General features: G+C 42.4%; 1 protein-coding gene across 1 annotated transcript; it reads left to right on the top strand.

Annotated features, from left to right (window-relative positions):
• The first annotated feature begins 589 nt into the window (after positions 1-589).
• Positions 590-1,993, top strand: LOC119783240 (extensin-like). Its single transcript, XM_038284653.1, has 4 exons — positions 590-731; positions 996-1,135; positions 1,412-1,804; positions 1,856-1,993. Exons 1-4 carry the CDS (start codon positions 590-592, stop codon positions 1,991-1,993), a joined length of 813 nt encoding a protein of 270 aa, XP_038140581.1.
• Positions 1,994-23,876: the final 21,883 nt, after the last annotated feature.

The raw sequence follows: 23,876 nt of genomic DNA, 5'->3' as shown, positions 1-23,876 counted from the left end.
AAAAATAAATAAATAAATAAGTAGATAAAAAAAAAAAAAAAAAAATATAAAAGGAAGATAAGAAAAAAAAAAATAATAATAATAAATAAATAAATGAATAAGGGGGGGGACAACCCCAGCCGGCCAGCCAACGCGCAACACGCAGAGCCCCCACCCCGGACGAAGCCCCACCAGGGGGCAGCACGGACCAGGACCAAGACAGGGAGCCAGACCCGAAGCCCTTCAAAGATCTCCTTCCCTCTATCACCACCCCCCACCCCCCCTCCGGAGATGTAATCCCTCCCCTACAATAACAATCAAGCTACTCACCACACAAGCGACAGAAGACATCCAGGCCGAGATCATACCTACTCCCCCTCCCTCCCCTTCCCCCACTTACAGAGTGCAAACCCGTGAGGGGGTAAGCACTTGCCATAGGTGTTAATGTCCATGCCCCCCCCCCAGCCCAGCAGGCCCCGAGGCACCCCGGCACACCAGAGGCCGTGGCAGCAGGGACAGACAGCCGGGCGTACACCGGCCCAGAACCCAAGCAGCACTCCCCACAGAACCCGAACCCCAGAACCCCCACCGGGGACCCCGCCCAAGGGCAATGCGCCCCAGGGATCCCAGACCCCAGGACCCACCCCAGACCCACCCCGCAGTAGGGCCGGGCAATGCCCAAAAAACCCCCGGCGCCGGCGCCAGCGCCCCCACCCCGACCCCGGCCCCCGAACGACTCCCCCCCAACACCGGTCCCACAGCACCAATCCGAAGAAGAAGAAAGCCACACAACACAGCAAAGTGCAAATCCCGAGCCCCACTCCAAGCCCCGATCCCCCCGCCCACACACCCCCTCCCACACAAAAAAAAAAAAAAATAAAAAAAATAAAAAAAAATAAAAAATAAAAAATTATAATATTCTCCCCCTCACTGGAGAAGAACGGCCGCAAACAAGCCAGTGCCCAACACCCACCGCCACACCACGAGGACCCCTCCACCCAGATGCTCCTCCCCAGAAAAGTCAACATGCCTGCCCTCCCAGGAGACAGGCAAGCCCACCGAACAGGAATCCCCCCGGCAGCGCACCGCCGGGATGCGGGGGCCCGAGCAGCCCCAACAGAAACAACACCGGAAGGCCGACACGGACGCACCGACGGCACCAACCTAGCCCCCAGGCGGACTCCCCCACCCAAAAACACAACGAAACCACCCCGCCCCCACCGACCACAGCAAACACAGCCGCAAGGCAAAGCAAAGGACAGAGCAGCCCCACCCGGCGCACGCCAGAGAGCCAGAGCAGCAAGGCCGCCCCAGCCGCCAGAAGCCGGCACAAGCAGCAAAAAGAAAGCAGCAGACGCGACCCCACCACTCCCGCCGCGCCCGGCGCGAAAGCAGCACGACCCACCCCGCTCCGGCCCCGCACCGCCCACAGGCCGCCAAGAGGAGGACGGCCACGCCGGCCACGGCCCGTCCGTCCCCCGCCGCCAAACACCGAGCAACCCTCCACTCCCAAACCGCGCACGATGCACCGCACCACGCGCCACCGGCACCCGCCCCAACAGAGCGAAGCCACACCCCGACCCGGGGGCGCTCCAAAGGGACCCCCGACGCCCGCAACCAGCCCACAACAGACACACACGAACCCCGGCCACAGGCGCGACCACCCACGCCCCCCCCGGACGACGCAACCACGGCAAGCGCCACGGCCAACCACCGAAACCCGGCACCAGAAGACGGGGCACACCCCGACGCCCCGCAGAGCAGAAGCACCCCGGCCAGCACCACAAAAGAACCGATGCCCGGCGCCCAGCCCCACCCAGCAGCAGCACAGCCACCAGGCCAGTAGCCCACGTCCGCCACCACGGAACCCCCCAAGAGCACCGCACGCGGCCGCCGCAGGACCCCCCCGCGGCGCCCCAGACCCCGCCCCGACGGGGGCAACAGTCCCCCGGGCCAGACCCGCCAGGCACCCCTCTCCGAGCACCCCCCCGAGCCCCCAGGACCCCCGAACTAGCCCCCGCGCCCCACAAGACGCACCCCATAGCCCCCCACTACACTAAGTGATGGAGCCGATCAAGGGAGCCCAGAGAGATCGGTCTGATGGGGATGCAGATGCTGTCTCAAGATTAATATGATCCAACAACAGATCTCTGTACTGATTGATGTTGAGTTTATCCTTACTTTTCCAATTCATGAGGATAGTTTTCTTTGCGATACATAATGCAGTGAATGCCAAGCAAACCGATTTTTTTCCCATAGAGCTTCCCTCAAAGTCACCCAGCAAGCAACCTGAAGGGGAAATTGGGATTTTACAACCCAGGCACAGTGATAGATCCTTACATACCTGTACCCAGAATCTCTGAACCGGCGTGCATAACCATAACGCGTGAAAATAATTATCAAGTTGATTGCCTGTGCACTGTGGACAGATGTTAGATTGCGCAAAACCCATCTTGAATAATCTTTGACCTGTATAGTGCACTCTGTGGAGGATTTTGTATTGTATTAATTGTAAATTGGGGTTTCTGGTCATGTTAAAAGTTCTTAGACATATCTGAGCCCAGATGTTTTGTTCAAAGCTGACTGATAAATCCTCCTCCCATTTAGTAATAGGAAGAGATATTGTATCATCCAGTTTAGTCAGTGTCCTGTATAACTTAGACAGTAGTTTGGGGGGGGGTTAACTCTAGAAACTCTGATATTTTAGTTGGAATTATTAAACCTCCATCAATATGCTTAAATTTATTTCTAATTATAGCTTTGATTTGCTCATATTCTAAGAATTTATTTTTGTTAATGCCATATTGCAAGTTTAATCTAGCGAATGTGATAAACTCCGTACCTTCAAACAAATGATCCAGATATGTAATACCTTTATTCTTCCAGTACGGAAAGTTTATCACATTATTGTTTTGTAGAATGTCAGGGTTATTCCAGATGGGTGTACGACTGCACGGGATAAGTGATGAGTTCGTTATTTTTAGAAATTCCCACCATGCTGTCAGGGAAGAGCTGATGTTAATATTTTTTAAACATGGGTGCAGTTTGATCTTAGAGCTAATAAACGGCAAATCTGAGATTATTATATTACTGCATATATCCTGTTCTGTGTCTATCCAGGGCTCATCTAAGGGATTATGTTTTATCCATTTAGAGATGTATTGTAATCTATTTGCTAAATAGTAGTGTTGGAAGTTAGGTAAATCTAGTCCCCCTCTGTCTTTAGTTTTCTGAAGTGTTTTTAAGCTGATACGAGGGGGTTTGTCCTTCCAAAGAAATTTAGAGATGGAAGAATCTAGAGATTTAAACCATTCGGTTGATGGTTTATTTGGGATCATTGAAAATAGGTAGTTAATTCTGGGTAAGACCATCATTTTAATTGAGGCTACCCGACCCAAAAGGGAGATCGGAAGCGATTTCCATCTTTCTAGGTCCTCTTCTATTTTCATTAAAAGAGGGGTGTGGTTGAGTTTTGGTAACTCAGCTAGTTTAGATGACACAGTAATTCCCAAATATTTGATATTTCCTGATTGCAATTGTAGACCTGAGGGATTCTGTAGAGAGCAATTAATTGGTAGTATTACAGATTTAGACCAATTTATAGAGTATTCTGAGACTTTTGAGAAAGATTCTAGTAAACTAATCACTTGAGAGAGGCAAGTGTTTGAGTGCTGGAGATAAAGTAATACATCATCTGCGTAAAGACTAATTTTATGCTCCATTTTCATGCCTTTTATACCTTTAATCATATTTGTTTGTCTGATTGTAGCAGCCAGAGGCTCGATAAAAATAGCAAAAAGTGAGGGGGAGAGTGGGCATCCCTGTCTGGTGCCCCTCTGGAGACAAAAACTGGAAGATGTTTGATTGTTTGTCCTGACACAGGCTGTTGGGAAGCTGTATAATATTTTTAACCAATTTATAAAGGAATTGCCAAAGCCAAATTTATGTAGAGTAGCAAATAAAAATTTCCAGTTTACTCTATCGAATGCTTTTTCTGCATCTAAGGACAATATATAGGATTTAAGATTTTTGCTGTAGGAATAATCTATTAAATTCAGCAGTCTGCGTGTGTTAGTAGCTGACTGCCTCCCTTTAATGAAACCAGTTTGATCTGGGTGGATTATGAGAGGAGTGACTTTATCTAACCGTTTTGCTAAAGCTTTACAGATTATTTTAATATCCACATTAATTAAGGATATGGGACGATAGCTGGTCGGAAACATAGGATCTTTGCCTGGCTTAAGCAGGAGACTAATGGTGGCAGAATTCATATTAACTGGAAATTTGCCATTATCTAGAGTTTCCTGCAGCATTCTGTGGAACGTTGGGGCCAGAATGTCCCAGAACTCTTTATAGAACTCAGTAGGGAACCCGTCTGGACCTGGCGCTTTATTATTTGGCATGTTTTTTAATGCTTCCTGAACTTCAGCTGTAGACAGCGGTGAGTCCAAGGTCGCTCTTTGACTCTCTGATAATTTAGGAAGAGTTATTTTATCCAGAAATCGCTTGATATCATTATCTGATGGATTTAACTGTGATGTGTATAAAGATTTATAGAAATCTCGGAAGGCATTGTTAATATCCTCCGGATCCTGTAATGTATTACCAATTGAATCTGTAACTGCAAATATAGTCGTTTTTTCTTTGTTTATTTTTAGCTGGTTAGCTAAGAAGCTTCCTGACTTATTGCTATGTTCAAAGTTGTCAATTCGAAGTCTTTGAATTAAAAATTTATTTTGTTTTTCAATAAATTCGTTTAGTTCTAGTTTTGTTTTACGGATTTCCCCTAACTTTTCCTCATCTAGCGAGCTTTCTAGTAACTTTATTTTTCCCTCTACTTCCTGGATCTTTTTTTGTTCTAACTTTTTTTTATGAGATGAAAATGAAATAATTTTACCTCTCATCACTGCTTTCCCTGCCTCCCAAAGTATAGATGCTGATGTTCCTGGTAAATCATTGCACACCAAGTATGATGCCCACTCTTCCTTGAAAAATTTGAGAAACTCTTCATCTTTAAGCAGTGATGTATTTAATCTCCAGCTCTTGTTTTGTGGGGCTATTTTTTTATTTATTAGGGTTAAAGTAACAGGAGCATGATCACTGACAGCAATAGGATGGATTACAGCATCTGAGACATCAGACAGCAGTGAGCTGCTGATTAGGAAATAGTCCAGACGAGAGTAGGAATGATGGACATTGGAAAAGAAAGTGTATTCCTTACTGTTAGGATGAAGAGATCGCCATGCATCGCAAAGACCAAAATCACTCATGTATTGTTTGACTACATTTAATGATTGCCAACTGCGCTGGGTCCCTGTTGTACTCAACCTGTCCATTTCTCCATTTAGACCAAAGTTGAGGTCACCCCCAATAATTAGAGAACAATCCCCGTGCTTTGAAAGTGCATGAAAAACTTTGTGGAAGAATGAGGGGTCGTCAACATTTGGACCATATATGCTGACAATACACAACTTTTGGTTATAAATAGATATTTTAATTATGATGAATCTGCCTTCAGGATCTATAATTTTGTCTAATAAAGTAAAACTGAGGTTTTTGTGGATTAAAATAGCTTATGTTCCTTATGTTCCTAACAGAGCACTTCGCTCTCAATCTGCAGGTTTACTAGTGGTTTCTAGAATTTCTAAAAGTATAATGGGAGGCAGATTTTTTAGTTATCAGGCTCCTCTCCTGTGGAACCAACTACCAGTTTTAGTCCGTGAGGCAGACACCCTGTCTACTTTTAAGGCTAGGCTTAAAACTTTCCTTTTTGATAAAGCTTCTAGTTAGAGTGGCTCAGGTTATCCTGAGCTATCTCTATAGTTATGCTGCTATAGGCTTAGACTTCCGGAGGACATAGGGACCCCTTTTTCATCATTCTGCTTCATTCTATCTCTATTCTCCCACTCTGCAGAATCTGTTAGTTCAATCTCTAATGTTCTGCTCTCTCTGCTTTTTCTCATAGTAGCTTCATCTGGTCTGTTCCTGTTTGGCTGTGACTCCATCCTGGAGAGAAATATCTGCTGTGCTGCTGCCATCAATAATCTTTGTTTGTAGATGTTTGAGATCGTCCTGTTTTTAAGTGTAGTTCTGTTTCTTTGACTTCGACTGGCTGGATGTGCTTTCTTCATTCTCTTACTTTGGAGCTAGCTTGGAGCTCGTCTGCCTGTGTTTGTATGTGTCCTGGACAGGACCACCTTTGGAGCTGGATGACAGTTGCCTTTTGTATCTAAGCTTCTTTTTGTATCTATGCTTCTTTTTCTATGTCTGCTTCTGTCTCCTTGAACCCCAGTCGACCTCAGTAGATGGCCGCTCACACTGAGCCTGGTTCTGCTGGAGGTTTATTCCTGTTTAAAGGGAGTTTTTCCTCTCCACTGTCGCTACAAGCATGCTTAGCGTGAGGGATTTCCTGCAAGTCAATGAGTCGATGCAATCAACTGATTTTCCTTAGATAGAAAACTTTGAATCAATTTGACTGGATGATCTGGTGAACTATAAAATGCATTGAGATGGCATGTGTTGTGAAGCGGTGCTATAGAAATAAATTGAAATGAACTGAATCTCCTCTCCATATATGAGCATGTTGTTTGACTGAATATATGTATGCATGGTTGTGTTGCTCTGTGATATACTGACAACCAGACCCAGATGGACCGGCACTCATAAAAAAATGCATGAATGGATGTTTTTACTGTCAGTAGATGAATAAAATATTTTAACATAGCTTGTTGAAAACAAAACGAAATGCTCGAAGTAAAGCTTATCTAAAATGTAAAATTATCTTGATTCAAAGCCGCCGGCATTCAAAGTCTGGTATCTGTGCCTTGCAGTGATGTTTTATCAAAAATAAGAAGTAGTGAGAAAAGTCATGCCTGCGGTCACAAGGCAGTTTTCAAGTAAGTAATGCATTTTTTCAGGGCTTTTCTCAGCTAAACACATCAAAGAGTTCTGTATGAAGAAAGTAAATAACTATTAGAATATAGTGTCAGCTAAAAAAAAGTGTAATAGGCAATGAAACTAAACTAAAACAAACGGTGTCAAACTTCCAGCTTCCTTACTAACCAACAATCTTCTTCCTCACCTCATTTTTCTCAGTACTCAAATGACTGCACCTCAGTAGACCCATCTGTAACACTCTTGAAGTTTGTAGCTGGCATAACTCTCATTGCCCAATGATGGTGGGCAATTGAAGCCAAGGTCAATTTCCCTGTTCATGCAGACAAAATTAGACTGCAAATCTAATTCTAATACTGTAGAGAATAAACTAAATTGTATTATAAAATAGGTACACCAAACTGTCTAACTGCAGGCCGTGAATGAGAGCCTCCAAATGTATCTGGCCGCACTATTTTTTTTTCATGGCTTGGAGGCATAACAAGGATGATTCATCTCAACTGGTACAATAAAAAGGGCATTACTTATATCCAAATAGCCGACTTACTAACTCTACAATGTCACTGTAACTCATTTTATTTGTTGACGTTTTGGTGCTAGATGTCTATCAAATTAGGTCATTTCCATAATTAAATGTATAAAAATGTTTTTTGTTGCTTTAATCAACTAAGAAAGCAGATACGAGAAAGTACTAAAAAAGTCAAACATTTCTACATGGACAAATGTTATACCATAGTAGGGGTGGAAAGGTTCACAACATCGACGGTTCGGTTCGGTTCGGTTCACGGTTTCGTGGTCACGGTTTTTGGTTCGGTTCGGTATATGTTTATTGTAACACCGAAAAATAAAAAAAGTAATAAAAATTATAAAAATGAATGAAAAAATCCCCAAAAATTTATGAATTGTAATTATTTTTAATGATCTGCGGAAACCATGGATCATTTCCGCATGTTTTGTTGCTCTGAATTTAATCATCTCGCGCATGCTCTCTACGATCTCCAAGGAACTCAGAGCGGAGAAGACGGGAGCCACAGTGGAGGCTGTAGGTTTTGCTTTGTGCAGGTGGTCCGGTGCGCAGCGGGACGGAGCGCTGACGGAGTATGTGGGATTTTAGGGTTAGCCTGACATGTTGGTCGTGTTGCTGTTAGCATAAACAAAACGTGTTGCACAATGCTTGCACACTGTTGCACTTTTATCCACAACTTTCTTTCCGTCGTCATCGTAGGTCACTCTAAATGCAAAGTGGTCCCATACAGCAGACCTATAAAGTGCTGCTGGCGCGTCTTCCAACTCCTGTTCTTTCCCACTCACCATACCCACACAATTCTCCACAACAACAGATTTTTTTCTGCTACACCCGCTACGCTGCTTTGCTTCTTCTTCTTGTTTACTACTGGTGGTTGGCTTTGGTCGCAGTACCGCCACCTTCTGCTCTGGAGTATAAACGCTTCGCGTATGGGAAAAAGGAGCAGCGCATGAACCGAACGAAACACACGCGAACCGAACCGAGACAGTCGAACCGAACGATTCTGACGGTTTTCACAAACCGTTCCATCCCTATACCATAGTGTACCAAATTCAAAAAAGGTTTGACAATAAATGGTTCCTAAGGAACTTTATCCAACATAATAGAAGTCAAATGATAGCCAAAGAGGATCATCATAGCTTTAAGAGATACCAAAACAAAATATGTTGATATCCTTGACCAACATGTAAAATCTATCTAGAATATTGTACCTGTGTTGTCAGGTTTGACCTACATCAGGCAGTGGCGGTTCTAGACCAAATTTACCAGGGGGCCAGGAGGGGGCCAGTGTGTTTTCATGGGGGCAAAGAAAAGCATGAAATAAAAAACAGGGCAAGGGATTCAAATATATTAAGATAGCTGCATGAAGTGAAATTTCTATATAATTAGGTTTAAAAAAATTCTATTTCTTATGAGGTCAATACACATTCATAATTTAGGAATTTTACATATTTTTTACTTCATTTATCATTTTCAATAAAATCTGAATTAGAACTAAAAAAAAAAGATAAATTCAGCTGTAAAAATTAGAGTACTTATTTTATAAACATTTAGCAGATGAAAACTGGGATCCTATCTTAATACCACTGAAGCTATCACCTTATTGTTTTTAAATAATTAGTAATACATAGTTTGTAAAGAAAAAAAAAGAAATAGACCCAAAGGACCTATCAGTAACTATGTCTGTTCCAGCGGATATCATCATTAGGATTTCTTTTAAGTATTATTTCTTAAAGGAATAGTACACCCAAAACATGATTAGCCTTCATTTTCTACTCACCCCCATGCTGAACAACACTCTGGAGTACTTTTTTGATATCTCAAATGCATCTGGAGATCTGGGAGGCTTTTTGCTGTCTGCTGACATTCAAATAATGGAGGTCTACGGTGCCCGAGACAGAAAGGTCCATAAAAGTCCACAAAAACGTGTCAATATTCCTCCATACTGCTCGTCCAATGTATTCCAAGTGTCCTGAGTGGGTAGCATCCAGAATTTAATCGAAACGAAGTCATTTAGAATGTTTTTAGAGCATAAACAGTAGTGTATAGGATTTCCTGAAAGCGCGCACATGCGCGTTCAGGACGCTACGGAAGCCGGCAGACCAAACCAGATGAAAGTGCGCATTCAGCGTCTGCTCTGCCGATAATGCAAGCGTAGAAGAAGAAATGTGCTGTTTACCTGTGCAAAGAAAGAAACAACGAAAGAAAAATGTCTGAGGACTTCAGTGTTGAGGAAGAGCATGAGTTCTTTGCCGAGCTGAATGCGCACTTTCATCTGGTTTGGTCTGCCGCGGTTTCCGTAGACTCGTGAACGCGCTTTTAGGAAATCCTATACACTACTGTTTATGCTCTAAAAACATTCTAAATGACTTAGTTTCGAGTAAATTGGGGGCACTGGCCCCCGTTGGCCCCTGTCTAAAACCGCCTATGACATCAGGCCAAGAAAGGAAAATGTCTTTAATTGTTAAAGATTAAAAAGTTAAGCAAGAGTGCCAACGCCATTAAGGATCTTCACAATCTTCTACAATCTCTTCATGCAAATAAAATATTTTTGATAAAAGGCAGAGCATGTTATCATCAGAATTTTTACATTCATCAAACCAATATAAAAGAATTTTTTTTTTGTAAAAATTTACCTCACTTAAGCCTCTTTGCCACTGAAAATACCTGGTTTATGCGGGTTTTTCAACTGTATTTATTTTATTTTTTTTACAGTGTCCTGTCTGGCAATGTGGCATTAAGAATAATTGTCTTGATGCCAAAAAGAGCCCAACAGATTTTACTTTCACAAGTGTAGCAGTATGGCAATTGCCATATTGCTCCACTTGTTTCATGCATATATATTGCTTTACTATAATTATGCAGGGAGTTTTACAGTTTATGTGGACACTGCAATGTAAACAGAGCAGAAAAATAGAAGAAAAAAGAAAAAAAGAGAAAAGATGAAAGAAAGAAGAGATAGAAAGGAGATAATGACAAAACATTTTCAGTCTGCTTCATCACCTGCAATGAGATGAAAAAAGAACAGCACAACCGAAAGACATGGTACGAGATATACAATAAAGCAACACCTTGAAACTATCGCTAAAGTATTATTATTAAGTCTGACATGTGCTCTGTGTTACCTGGAGATATGAATGTGGGGTTTCTGTTTGGAAGTGAAGAACCTGGAGTAGCTGGTTTTTCAACTTTCTAATAATCTGCATTTGTCTCCCTTCCCACCAGCAAAAATGCTTGCCTTAACCCCTTGCTGGCAAGCTGTGTCGCCTCTGTCCTCCCGCGGCGTCATGTCTGGTGATTGATTGACTTTATTGATCTCCCAGTGGAGAAATTTACTCTTTACATCAGCTCAATAGTCAAAAAAGAAGAAGAAGGTGCGAAAAGGAAGAAAAGGTGCATGGGGTATATACAGTGTGTATGTCTCTCTCTCTCCTTCTCTCTCTTTATATATACAAATATATATATATATATATATATATATATATATATATATATATATATATATATATATATATATATAGGCCATCTATATATAAGTGCCCTGAAGTATTTACATCGAAAATGTAGTGACCTATAGCCTGAGCTGACTTATCTCTATTCATAAAGATGTCATTTTTAAAGTGTTTTTTTAAGCTTCTGCACTTAAAATAGAACTTCCCAGACTTTAGAGTTCAGCAGAAGAATTAAGTTAATATTTCATTGCCATGAATATTTTAGATGACTTTCCTTCCTTCTTTTTTCTGCATGATTTCAATCTGTTGTTTGTTTTTTTGCTAGTCTCACTCTTGAGTGCATTAAGATGTTCATGGATTGGCTCTATTTATTTACCTGTTGATACACAAAGTGTCAAAATAGCATCTTGTATACCGTGTGGTGTATCTGTAGAAAGCCTCTCTTTCTTGGGTCTGTTTGATGAAGTAAAAGCAGAGGGGCTGTCACTTACTGGCCCATAAGTCTACAATGTGCACACACAACAATAGTCCAGTAAAAGGATGGGAGCCAGCAGGACAGAAGAAGTCTGCTCTCAGACTTTTTATCTCCACTATGCAGCAGGCATCATGCCCCTATTTGGTGCCACTGTGATTTGCCCCAGAACAGAAGCCTTACTGGAGAGACCTGTCTTCTGCTGTGGGCTCTATGGAAAGTGCCCTCTTAAAAAATCCTGAGGAGTGCTTTGTCCAACCTCTCATTGCTGTACGAGATCTGATAACAATAGGGAAAATAAGTTCTGTTTCCTGTGTCGCCCGTGTAATTGTAATCAGACATACAGAACAGCCTGTTACTCTCATTATTCACATAATGCTCCCTAATTAATGCTGGAGCAAGAGACTCAGTCAAAAGAGATGCAAATAAAGCTTGAGAAAGGTAGTTGAATGAATAATGTTGATATCTTAGTTTCTGAATAGTCATTTTTTGTGTATTCCAGCTGCAAATGAATTTATACGCTTTTAACCTTTGCATAACATATTACACATGTTGTGACAAGCTAATAAAAGGGGGGGTCTAAGAGTTACTAAGGAATGTTCAAGTTTTAAGGCTTGTTGGGTTGATGGATATAAGGTGTCCTTTAAAATAGCTGCAGATAAATGATGAATAACAACTTATGCAGAGATCCTAACTGCAAACAGTGTAGCTTATTTTGGTTTTTTACTTGTTGTCTAAGTCTAAGTCTTGAAATTAAGTCTCAAAACTGTATTTGTTTATGGAAATGTTTAACAAATGCATGTATTTCATAAACTGGACATATAACTGTTGAGTCATTGAATATGGGAAGACTACATTTTACTTTTTGAGCCCTACATGCAGATGGAGATTTTACCATAGAGATTTTACCAAACTATATTTTTTCAAAATATGGTTTTGCCCTTTTTTATTATGTCAAAGATTGTGCAAGCATAAAAAAATCATAAAAAGTGTTGCATCACAAGTCAGAAGGACAGTTTTTCACTCTTTTATGAGTTGCAACAGATTGTTTTCAACTTTTTTATTTATCCAGAAGTATTGGGTTAATGTAGTCATTAAAAATAAAACCTTAGTTATCTTTATTCTTTGCAGCTCTTTTGAAGTGATTTTCAGACGGTTTGTGAGTCTAAAAACAGGTGCAAATGTGTGTGTAAGGGAAGAGCGGGTCTTCAAAGTGATAACTTTAGCAGTATGTGCAAAACATTTTTTGCATTTTTACAATGAACAAACCACACAAATTCATGGATGGAGAATATGCAATTTTAAAAATGTACCATCTGCAAAGCAATTTTCCCAAGCAGCTGCAGTTTTTAAGTCTTTTTTAGTACTTGTAAATCAGGTGCAAAGTAAGTGCAAATCACTTCACAACAAGGATTCTTTTCTCTCACGGTTTGATAAACATGGCTATGTTTTATTTCTGCACTTTTTTAAATTGTACTTTGTGATAGGTTGTAAACAATATTGGAAATTACTATTATTTTTTAAACAATTATAATTTTGCCTTCATTTCCATGACTTATAATACAGCCATTCCCAAACTACAAGTAGAACAGGCCATCTCCTGACTTTAATGACCGTCGATTGCAGGTTTTGCAGCTCTTAATATTTCTAATCCTTGTAAAACACTCGTTTTTTGTGCATAGTAAGGAGAAACATAGGAGTGCAATTTAGAGCCTTAGAGTATTTTGAATCTTTGAAGATTGTTATTATTCACTAAACAGTTATTGGCAGTGTTATTTCTTTTTACTTTTTTTTAACTCCTTGTCAGATTAAGCCTGTTATTTTTAGTTTTATTTAAAAAAAACTGTGTCTTCTGTCTAAGTTTTGTATTCTAGAGTTTTTTTTAAATGCGATTAGAACAACTAGGTGAAGTCAGCTTAATAACCTTCAGCTTTGGATCGGAAAATTTCTAAAGAGCTTTCAGTTCCTAACGCCCCCCCACAAACACTTGCATGGGAGAGATTTTCCCCAGCTCTCTCTGGCTGTACTGTGACCTCTTCCTTGTTCTCTGTCACAGAGATGAACAACCTCTTTTGCAGCAGGCCTTCAGAAGACGGCCACTTCCTGTTTCGACACAACATCTGTTTACGTTCGCAGTGTCAAAGATTGTCTTGAGAGGCGTGGGAACCTGAAGCTTTGCACAGTGGTCCCCACTTCTTCAAGAAGAGGGACAAGTGCAACGAAAGGCTGCCTCTCAGGGGGGAAGCACGTATCGCACACAATCTGCGTACACACACGTGCACATGTTCCATTTCTCCCCACTGACACTCATCACAGCGTTCTCTGTTTATCTTCTCATTTCATCCAAATATGCAACTTCTGCTAGAAATTTATCTTACTGGAGGTGTAATGTTTTCTTTATATGAAATTGTTTTAAGGAGTTTATTAACAGATTTATGAACCTGACAAATGTGTTTGCAAGCTAAAAGCCCCTTTATCTTTCTATGTCAAACCTAACTAAGGAAAGTAGATGGTCTTTAGCTTAATTATTTCCACAGAAACAATCACAGAAGGTTAAGAAACAATTTATTGAAATATTACCGATTTTGATTTCCAGAGATTTCTGATTAAAGCAAATCATTTAGGTAAATATTTTTCCCATACAATGTTTTATCTATCCTCTTGGATTTGCACTGTGAATTAGTTTGGACAAATTCTAATTGCTCTAGACTAGTTAAAAGCTCATTTAAACTCCTTTGAAACTCTTCAAGAAAAGCTTTGGTTCTCGAAGGACTAAAGGACTAATGTCTCAGCATGATCTGGAAAAACTAATCCATGCATTTATTTTTTGTCGAATTGATTACTGCACCTGTGTTTTCACAGGTCTGCTTAAAAAGTGGATCAGACAGCTGCAGCTGATCCAGAACGCTGCTGCCCGTGTCCTCACTAAGACTAAGAAAGGAGAGCACATCACCCCAGTTCTAAAGTCCTTCCACTGACTCCCTGTATCATGATAGCCGAGCTAAGGGTTCATTTCACTCACCTGCCTAACCCTTCCCAGTTACTAATCATCATTCATCTTATCCACCTGCTCCTGCTGCTTTATTTTCGGCTTAACCCAGCTATCAGGGCCAGATCATTGAGGATGTTTGTTCGTTAATTTTGTTTGTTTGAGCTCTACTTTTAGTTAGAGATCATGGCTGACTTCCACAGTTCTGTCATGGTCCTGGTCTGATTGTTCCTGTTATCCATTTGTTGTCCTCTGCTGCCCTCTTGTGTCCTCCCTTCCTCTGTTTCTCTGTCCTGCCAAGCACCTGCTGCCAATTTCCTCGTCAGCTCTCTCTCTGTCTCTGTCTCCTTTAAAAGCCCTCCCTGTTCAGTTCCTGTTTGCTGGATCCTTGTCAAACATCCCGTCTAAACTTCACTGGAAGATATAAACATTAGCTGATTATATGACAATGGATGTGGTCAGCAAGCAGCACCATGACATTTTTGACATTTTCTATACATAGAATTGAATGGAAGTTCAACGCTTTAAATATTTATGTTGCAAAAATGCAGTATTTTGGTTTGGTGTTAACAGTGTGATGCAGAATCTGAGACATGATGTAGACAAAAATTCAGCTGTCTGATGGCAATGGGGAAGAAGCTGGTGCAGAACCTGCTTGACCTGCATCGAATGCTGCAAAGCTTCTTTCTAGAGGGATGCAGAGAGAATAAACCATGAGTCCATGAATGAAATGTCTTTAATGGAGGAAAGAGGAGCCCTGATGATCCTCCCTGCTGTTCTCACCACTCTTCTCTCCTTCTTCCAGTCAGAGGCGCTGCAGCCTCCACACCACACATTAAGACAGCTGGTCAGAACGCTCTCTATGGTGCTTCTGTAGAAGGTTGTGCTCTTCATCTTCTCCACATTTAGGATCAGTCTATTATTTCTGCACCATCCCACCAGCTGCTCCACATCCTCTCTGTAGTCCTTCAGCTTAACTAAAGTCCAGGATTAGCATCCACATGTGGTTGTTTTTCTCCAGTTGTGCTAGGCTCAGGTGAAGAGCAGAAGAGATGGTGTCTTCTCAGTGGAGCGGTTCCGTCCGTAGGCAAACTGGAACAGCTCGAATGTTGGGGGGGAGGCTATAAACAATGTGTTCTTTAACCAGCCTTTTGAAGCTCTTCATCATGATAGGAGTCAGTCCAACAGGCTGGTAGCCATTAAGTGAGGTGACCTTAGGCTTCTTTGGGACAGAAATGATGGTGGCAGACTCAAAGCATGCTGACACTATGGATCGGGTCTAGTGAGGTGTTAAAGATGTCTGTCAGGACACCAGCCAGCTGACCTGAACACTCCTTGTACACCCACACAGGTATGTTATCTGGGACTGAGGCCTTTCTTGGGTTGACTATCTTGTTTTTGTGCCTAAGAGAACTTAGATTGAGATTGTTGAGTAGGGCAATACCAAACACTGGATTTACAATGCAAGGGTGAATTTATGCTTATAATTTTGTTGAAGATCTGTGTTTATATCACATGTGTGTAAACTTGTCTGTGTACATTTTCACTTATCCTTGTCATGTGGAACACAAAACAAGCTGATATCCAACTAGACTTTGGCAAACTAGATTCAGTTTTACTGTAAATGTTCTGACTCCTTTCAAGGAGTATTTTTCAATTATTGTGGCTCACACTAGAACAACCTACTAGGTGTATATCATGCAAATCAATGACCCATCCATCATTGACTAATACATTAATATTAGAAGTGAATCTGTATGAGTAAACACAAGAAAGCTTTATCTTTATCCTCCATTCTGTGAGTTACAGAACAAGTTCTAGCTAGCCTGTACCCTCAAACTGACTTCAGGTAAACTAAGAAATAATCTGACTTATTAGTTAGTAATTAGTTATTTGATCTGGGTTGTTCACAAATCATTCATGAATATCAAAACACTACAGTTTTTAGTAGAGAGAGTGGAGTTTCTATTAGGATGGAGGGATATACACAGTAAAGCTACTATAATGACCAAAAGGCCCATTCACATTTGTGAAAAAAATGTATTGCCATGATCCATCCATCCATTTTCTGTCATACCTATCCCTGCTGAGGTCATGAGGGGGATGATGCCTATCTCCAGCTGTCAATGGGCGAGAGGAAGGGTACACCCTGGACTGGTCACCAGTCTATCGCAGGGCAAATAACCATTCACGCACACACTGACACCTAAGGAGAATTTAGAGAGGCCAATTAACCTAACAGTCAGGTTTTTGGAGTGTGGGAGGAAGCAGGAGTACCCGGAGAGAATGCACAGGCAGAACATGCAAATTCCATGCAGAAAGACCCCTGGCCTGGAATCAAACCGAGAACCTTCTTGCTGCATGGCAGCAGTGCTGAACAACTTGTCGCTGTGCAGCCTGATCCCCAAGATGTTTAGGTAAGTATTATATTGGGTGTGGAGAAAATAAAAATATTTTTTATGACATTTTGTGTGGCTTTAACTTTCATTTAAAAGTTCTTTTGGTTGTTTACTGTCATCAGGTGGTGTACAGGTTTCAAACATGACTATACAAACACGAGGGTCTTGGCTCTTCATATACAGGTGGCCTACTGATTGTCTGACACAGGGTTAACATACCACAGAATCAGTAATAGATTCTCTGCTTTTTTCTGGCACATGCAGTAACAATGAGCTCTTTGTGAATCATAGTAGCTTCTATATGATGGCTTTTTTATAGTGTATACCGTTAATGGGCATGCTTAACTAAACTACGAAATACACATCCGCTGATTAAACAAAAACTATGTTACAAGTACCCTGTTCTGCCACCCTAATTATCATTTGTGAGAAAACACTCCCATCCGGTGACATTGCAGGAAATTGTGCAGAAGTTAATTCAAAAGTTGGAGAAAAAAAAAACATCGTTCAAATGCCCTTTAGTTATTTAGAGTTAATTTTCCATTAAGATGTTTGCTTTCAGTGTGAATTCATCTTCCTTTCAGGGTAGTGGAAGCTGCATCTCTTGGGCTCTTACTCATCACTGCAGAATGTGAATTGATTGTGCTTCATTCAGGCAGAAATCCAAACAGAGAGACTTGGAATTTAAATCGAAGTTATAATAAACCTTCACGCTACATTCAAATATAAAACAACTTCCAAATTATGATTCCCTGTTAGAAGGGATTGTAGAGCCATTTTACCTCTCTAAAAATAGATGTATAAATACTATTAAAAAATGTAAATTTTTAACTATATTTTATGTTCTTCCCAAACCCTTCCACTGCATTTTCCAGTTTCATTTTATGTTCAATTAAGCATATTAATCTGCTCAATTTAGTCTGAATAACAGGAAATCAAGCTCTCTTTGGAGCTGCAGAATATGCAGATAAAATAATAAATAAAGGGTGTATATATCCCCTATAAAAAGGGAAACTTTATGTCCCAAATCTTAGACTGTAAAGCTAGCAGTATATACATATTATTTTAATACATGTGAGGGTTTCTTACCCAGCCGCTAGACACTTTCAAATTCGCGGCTGGTCTGTTTTTCACCCTTTACCCTTCAACTGTCAGGGTTAGTGGATACTTGAGGATATCGCTTGAGAGCAGAGAGGATTTCTTGCAAAATTTAATGAAGAAGTAAAAATACAGAAGCCATAATCCAGAACCAATCGACAAGAAACTCAGGAACCAAAAACTAGGAGAATAAGTAGGAATAAACCTAAGGAATGTAGAAATGAAGTAAAGACTAAGTCCAGAGGAGGAGTATATATGCTACACAAGACAATGAATGGATAATCAACTGATAGGGAGAAGGTGTGGACAGAAGGATCTAGAAGGGAGCTAGGAGAAAGGAGACTGGCACAAGAGGCCAAAACGAGAGTAAATACATAAGTGCTCAAATACAACCAGAAAACAACTAGAATGGCAATGAAAAACATTGTTGTGTGATCTGAGTCAAGACCTGAGTCAGCTCTGAATTCGTCCCATTACAATTGGGTGCTTGGCAAAATCCGCTGTCAAATGATCTGCAGAGTTAAGTTTCAGTGTAAGTACTAGTAAAGCGCTGCAGCGCATTTCTAAAGCCTCCTAGAAGTGCCAGCCTCTCCTGGCAAATCCAGCAAGTTATTAATTACCAACCAAAAAAATTGTCTGTGTTTTTGTTTTGTTTTTGAAAAGAGGGTGGATCTGGATCTGAGTGATAAATCCTTCACTGCACAAATAATCACAAGAGACCAAGGGTTAGAATATTGGTACCTTTATTAGCTAACATTTCCTATCACAATATCTAATAACTATGCAAACATTTGAACAACTGAAAATAAGAAAAAATAAATGAAAAACGGTTAAAAAGGGGGAAAGGTGTCACGATCGTGGCCATGATAGCCGAGCTAAGGGTTCATTTCACTCACCTGCCTAACCCTTCCCAGTTACTAATCATCATTCATCTTATCCACCTGCTCCTGCTGCTTTATTTTCGGCTTAACCCAGCTATCAGGGCCAGATCATTGAGGATGTTTGTTCGTTAATTTTGTTTGTTTGAGCTCTACTTTTAGTTAGAGATCATGGCTGATTTCCACAGTTCTGTCATGGTCCTGGTCTGATTGTTCCTGTTATCCATATGTTGTCCTCTGCTGCCCTCTTGTGTCCTCCCTTCCTCTGTTTCTCTGTCCTGCCAAGCACCTGCTGCCAATTTCCTCGTCAGCTCTCTCTCTGTCTCTGTCTCCTTTAAAAGCCCTCCCTGTTCAGTTCCTGTTTGCTGGATCCTCGTCAAACATCCCGTCTAAACTTCTGTCTGTGTTCCTCGTCTCTCCCTGGCTTCTGGTTTGTTTAATCCCTGATGTCTCCTTGGTTCAGGTTCGTTTGTAATTTTCAGTTGGCCTCTGATTCCTGCTTCTGGACCTGTGAACCTGAATAAACAGTCTTAATTCACCTCTGCCTACTGGTCTCTGCGTCTGGGTCCTCCACACAAACAGTGATTCATGACAGAAGGATCCAGCAACAAAACATGGACCCAGCAGAGAACCAGGCATGTGAACTCCTCAGCCCTCCCCATATACAGGAATCTGACCTTTGGAGCTTTTTTTATGGGGAGAGAGAAGATTTTTTTTTGTTCCTGCCACCGCCATCAGCTCCAAGAGCCCCTCGACGGGGGCTCCAAGCCTTCAAGGCTCCTAAGCGGGCGCTCCAGGCCTCCAAGGCACCTCAGCGGGCGCCCCAAGCCTTCAAGGCCCCCTCCATGGTGGTTCCTGTGCCGCAGTGGGCGGCCCCGTCTGAACCTGTTCCTGAGCCGCAGTGGGCAGCCCCGGCCGATCCTGTTCCTGAGCCGCAGTGGGCGGCCCCGGCCGATCCTGTTCCTGAGCCGCAGTGGGCGGCCTCGTCCGATCCTGTTCCTGAGCCGCAGTGGGCGGCCTCGTCTGATCCTGTTCCTGAGCCGCAGTGGGCGGCCCCGGCCGATCCCTTTCCTGAGCCGCAGTGGGCGGCCCCTGCCGATCCCTTTCCTGAGCCGCAGTGGGCGGCCCCGGCCGATCCCGTTCCTGAGCCGCAGTGGGCGGCCTCGTCTGATCCTGTTCCTGAGCCGCAGTCAACGGCTCCCTCTGAGCCTGTTGCAGAGCAACAGAAGCGGAGGCGGCGTCCTCCTCGGCGCATCCTGCTGAGGCGGCGTCCTCCTCGGCGCATCCTGCTGAGGCGGGGGCGGCGTCCTCCTCGGCGCATCCTGCTGAAGCGGAGGAGGCGTCCTCCTCGGCGCATCCTGCGGAGGCGGCGTCCTCCTCGGCGCATCCTGCTGAAGCGGAGGCGGCGTCCTTCTCGGCGCATCTTGCGGAGGCGGCGTCCTCCTCCTAGGTTCCTGCTGCATTGGAGACGCCGGCCTCCAGAGCGTCTCTCTCAGCTCCGGCCCCACAGCCGGCCTCCAGAGACTTTTTGTTGCCCTCGCCCACTCTGGGTGGGTTGTTTTTAGTTTCTGGACATTTTAGGGCGTCTGGGATCCGCCCTTAGGTGGGGGGTACTGTCATGGTCCTGGTCTGATTGTTCCTGTTATCCATTTGTTGTCCTCTGCTGCCCTCTTGTGTCCTCCCTTCCTCTGTTTCTCTGTCCTGCCAAGCACCTGCTGCCAATTTCCTCGTCAGCTCTCTCTCTGTCTCTGTCTCCTTTAAAAGCCCTCCCTGTTCAGTTCCTGTTTGCTGGATCCTCGTCAAACATCCCGTCTAAACTTCTGTCTGTGTTCCTCGTCTCTCCCTGGCTTCTGGTTTGTTTAATCCCTGATGTCTCCTTGGTTCAGGTTCGTTTGTAATTTTCAGTTGGCCTCTGATTCCTGCTTCTGGACCTGTGAACCTGAATAAACAGTCTTAATTCACCTCTGCCTACTGGTCTCTGCGTCTGGGTCCTCCACACAAACAGTGATTCATGAGAAGTTCCTGTTTGCATTCTCAGGGGCCAGTGGTTAGAGAGGGAGTTTTGTCATGTTGTGGTGTTTCCTCATCGTGCCCTGGCTCTTCTCCGCTGTTCCTGCTTTGGCTTAGTGGGGGGGAGCTGGTTTAAAGCTCCTTAGTCCTAGCTCTTCTCCACTGAGCATGTCCTGTTCCTGCTTTGATCAAGTGGAGGGAGCCAGTTTAAAGTTCCATAGTTTTCCTGGTGTTGTGTCATGCTTCTGCCTCTCAACTGGTGAGCCTGCCTGTTTCCGTCTTAGTGTGTCTGCCGGAGCTCTGCTGGACTCATGGAACTGTAATTCTGCCTGAACACTCTGTGAAATCCTGGAACCCTGGAACTGTCTGTTCCAGCTCTGATAGGAACCTCTGACCATGTTACAGACTAAAGGATCTCAGTACCATCCTTGCTCTGGGCTGTTTCCCTGACCTGTCTGTGACTCCTGCCTCTTCACTGAGGCTGCTATATCAGGGACAATCTAAGCGGCTCCCACCGCATTTGGTTGGCAGTCCATTGGCTAGATCATGCTTCACCCGAGAGGATTGACAGAACTGTTTAACTAGGTAAGTGACTCACATGGATAATCCTCTTCCGTCAGATTATTGTGGTCACTTACCTGTGTTTATCCCTATCCAGAGTGCCAGTGATGGACAGCAGACCCGCTGATCCTTAGATGCTCTGTGTTCTGTTTGGTTAGATTTGTTTTCCTTTTTGAATCTTCTCTGGCTGAACTCTGGCTCCCTCTGCCCCCTTCATGACTAAAGGGGGTTTAGAGTCTGTTCAATTTCAAAGTTTTAAGGCTTGTGTCATAATCCTGGTGCTGATGGTATTATTTTTTTCCTCTGATCCTGCTCACCTGCCTAATTGACCCTGCGGCTGATTACTGCCGATCTGATTCACCTGGTCCCTGCAGCTATTTATGCTGTTTGCTCTCCTGCCATCAGCGTCGGATTATTCAACCTGTCTCGGTGGGAGTTACTCTAGCGATCTAAGTAAGTGTTCTGTGCTGTAAAATTCTTCTCAGTTTTTTGCCCATGTATTTTTGTTTTTTGCCTTTTTCCCTGTCTGTTCTGCTCAGTTTGATTTTTGGTCTGACTGCCGGTATTTTGCCGGTTGTCCAACTTGGACTGTTTTACTGACCTTAGTTTGGATTCTCCCTGGATACCTCTTCGGCTCTCGGATCACCTGGTTTCTGACACCGCTATGGACTGGTTTTCAGCTTTGGATTATCCCTCACGGACGCTGTTGCTTGCTCTGCGTCTGCTGGCACCGGCTCCCCTACACTCTGTGCTCCAAAGCGGTAACGACCGCAAGCGGCGGACTATCTTCCCCCGGGTTTCTCCTCTCTGAGTATGGGACTGAACTCTCAACCAGGTCAGTGAGTCAAGCATCATATCAAGTACTTACTATGGAGCTAATAATTACCTGACCAGTATCTAATGTTTTTGTGTACCCTAAAGTAAAATGAAACATTATACCAAGTGCTTACTTAGGAACTATTACTTAATCAGTACCTGAACATTAAATACATTTTTTTGTACCCTTAGGTTAAGTAAATTACCCATTAATTGCTGATTATTTTCTCTTTTTCCCAGTTAACTAAGCAGTAGTCCCATAATAAGGCCGGGCTGGATGTTTCTAGTTGTAAAATAAATTATGTTTACCTTATTTTCGACATGATTTTAATTTTTGAGTCTAAAATTAAAAACAAATATTGTAAATTCTCTGAACCCTAAGAAAAAAACAGATTGATGATACAAAAAATAATAATAATCAATAATAATTTAAAATCTACGGGTATTTTTCTGATTAGGAAACCATTCAGAATCAACTTCAAGAACATTAACCCGTATTTTTTTTTTTAGCACTGCAACACTTGTTTATAATGTGAATTTAAAGACATGACATGGCTGCTTGTTAAATATTCGATAACAAAAACAGCAATTACTCAAAGATTTGCTAATAGGCTTTTTGAAAGACCCAGTGGAAAAGGATTTTGGGTAGTAACCTAAATTAATCATCTTACAGGGAAGACTTATAAGATAAAACAACTGCTTATTTTGATTAAATCACTCATAATGAAATGCAACAACAACATAGATTAAATAAAGCAGTTTTGTTGCAATTTTTCTTGTTACCTTTTTAACATCATGAGTTACTACAAATTACATTTCAGAATGCATTTGAGTAATATAAATAAAATACTTAATTGATTTTTTTGTCAAGTAAGAAATTATTTTATGACTTGAGTGCAAATAAGTGGGATGAATGGCGTTCATAGCAGGAGACAGCCCAAGAAGGAAATACACGCTCATATACCAAACGTGGCAAGCAGATGGCAAGCAACAGGGCCCTGTCAGCTCATTGAAAGAGCGGGCATTTGGAAGAAAATGTAGGGGAAAAAACAGGCAGGATGGGTAATATCAGGCCATCTGTCTGTGTTATACCAAAGTGTCATTTTGAAGAGGCCTGGGAAGCTTGCTCTGACTGTTGTCTAAGATCAGGTCTGGACAGTAGATAGCATGTCAAGAATGTGCTTTTGCCTGCCCTATCTTTTTTCTTTGATAAATTTTTGGGCTGAAACAATAGCTTAGAGACCGGAAAAGAAGGGCTGATATACAGCAAAATGGCAAAAAGAGAGGTATATCCTTATTTTTTGCCATTTCAGACATCTCTCTCTCTTTGTTAAAGTGGAAAATCAGGAATTTATGTTAATCATAACTTTTACTCATCAAACCTGCGTTGGCAGTTGCTGCAGAGGGGCAGAAGAGTTGTGCTTATATTTTTTGGGGGGATTGTCGTGGTTTTGGCACTGATGGTTGGCTTTTTCCATTTGTCGCTGCTCACCTGTCTAATTGGACCCACGGCTGATTACTGATCTGTTTATGCTTTTTGCTTTCCTGCCATCAGTGGCAGATAATTTGAGCTGTTCAGTCAGAGTAACTCTAGCGTTCTGATTATTATTCTGATTTTCTGAATGTCACATTTTTCTCCCTTAAGGATCCTGAGTTTTGCTTTGCCCCTGTCTGCTCTGGTAGTCTGAACAGTTCTGGACTGATTCCTGGATTCTACCGGCTTACCGAACTTGGGCTGTTCTTCTGACCTTGGCTTAGATTCTCCTTTGGCTTCTCCTCGGCCGCACCCGGCGCAAGCTGTG

This window comes from Cyprinodon tularosa, unplaced genomic scaffold (genome assembly GCF_016077235.1).
Source record: "Cyprinodon tularosa strain WSP-4 unplaced genomic scaffold, ASM1607723v1 ctg200, whole genome shotgun sequence".
Taxonomy (NCBI): domain Eukaryota; kingdom Metazoa; phylum Chordata; class Actinopteri; order Cyprinodontiformes; family Cyprinodontidae; genus Cyprinodon; species Cyprinodon tularosa.
This window is presented reverse-complemented; position numbering and strand designations above follow the sequence as displayed.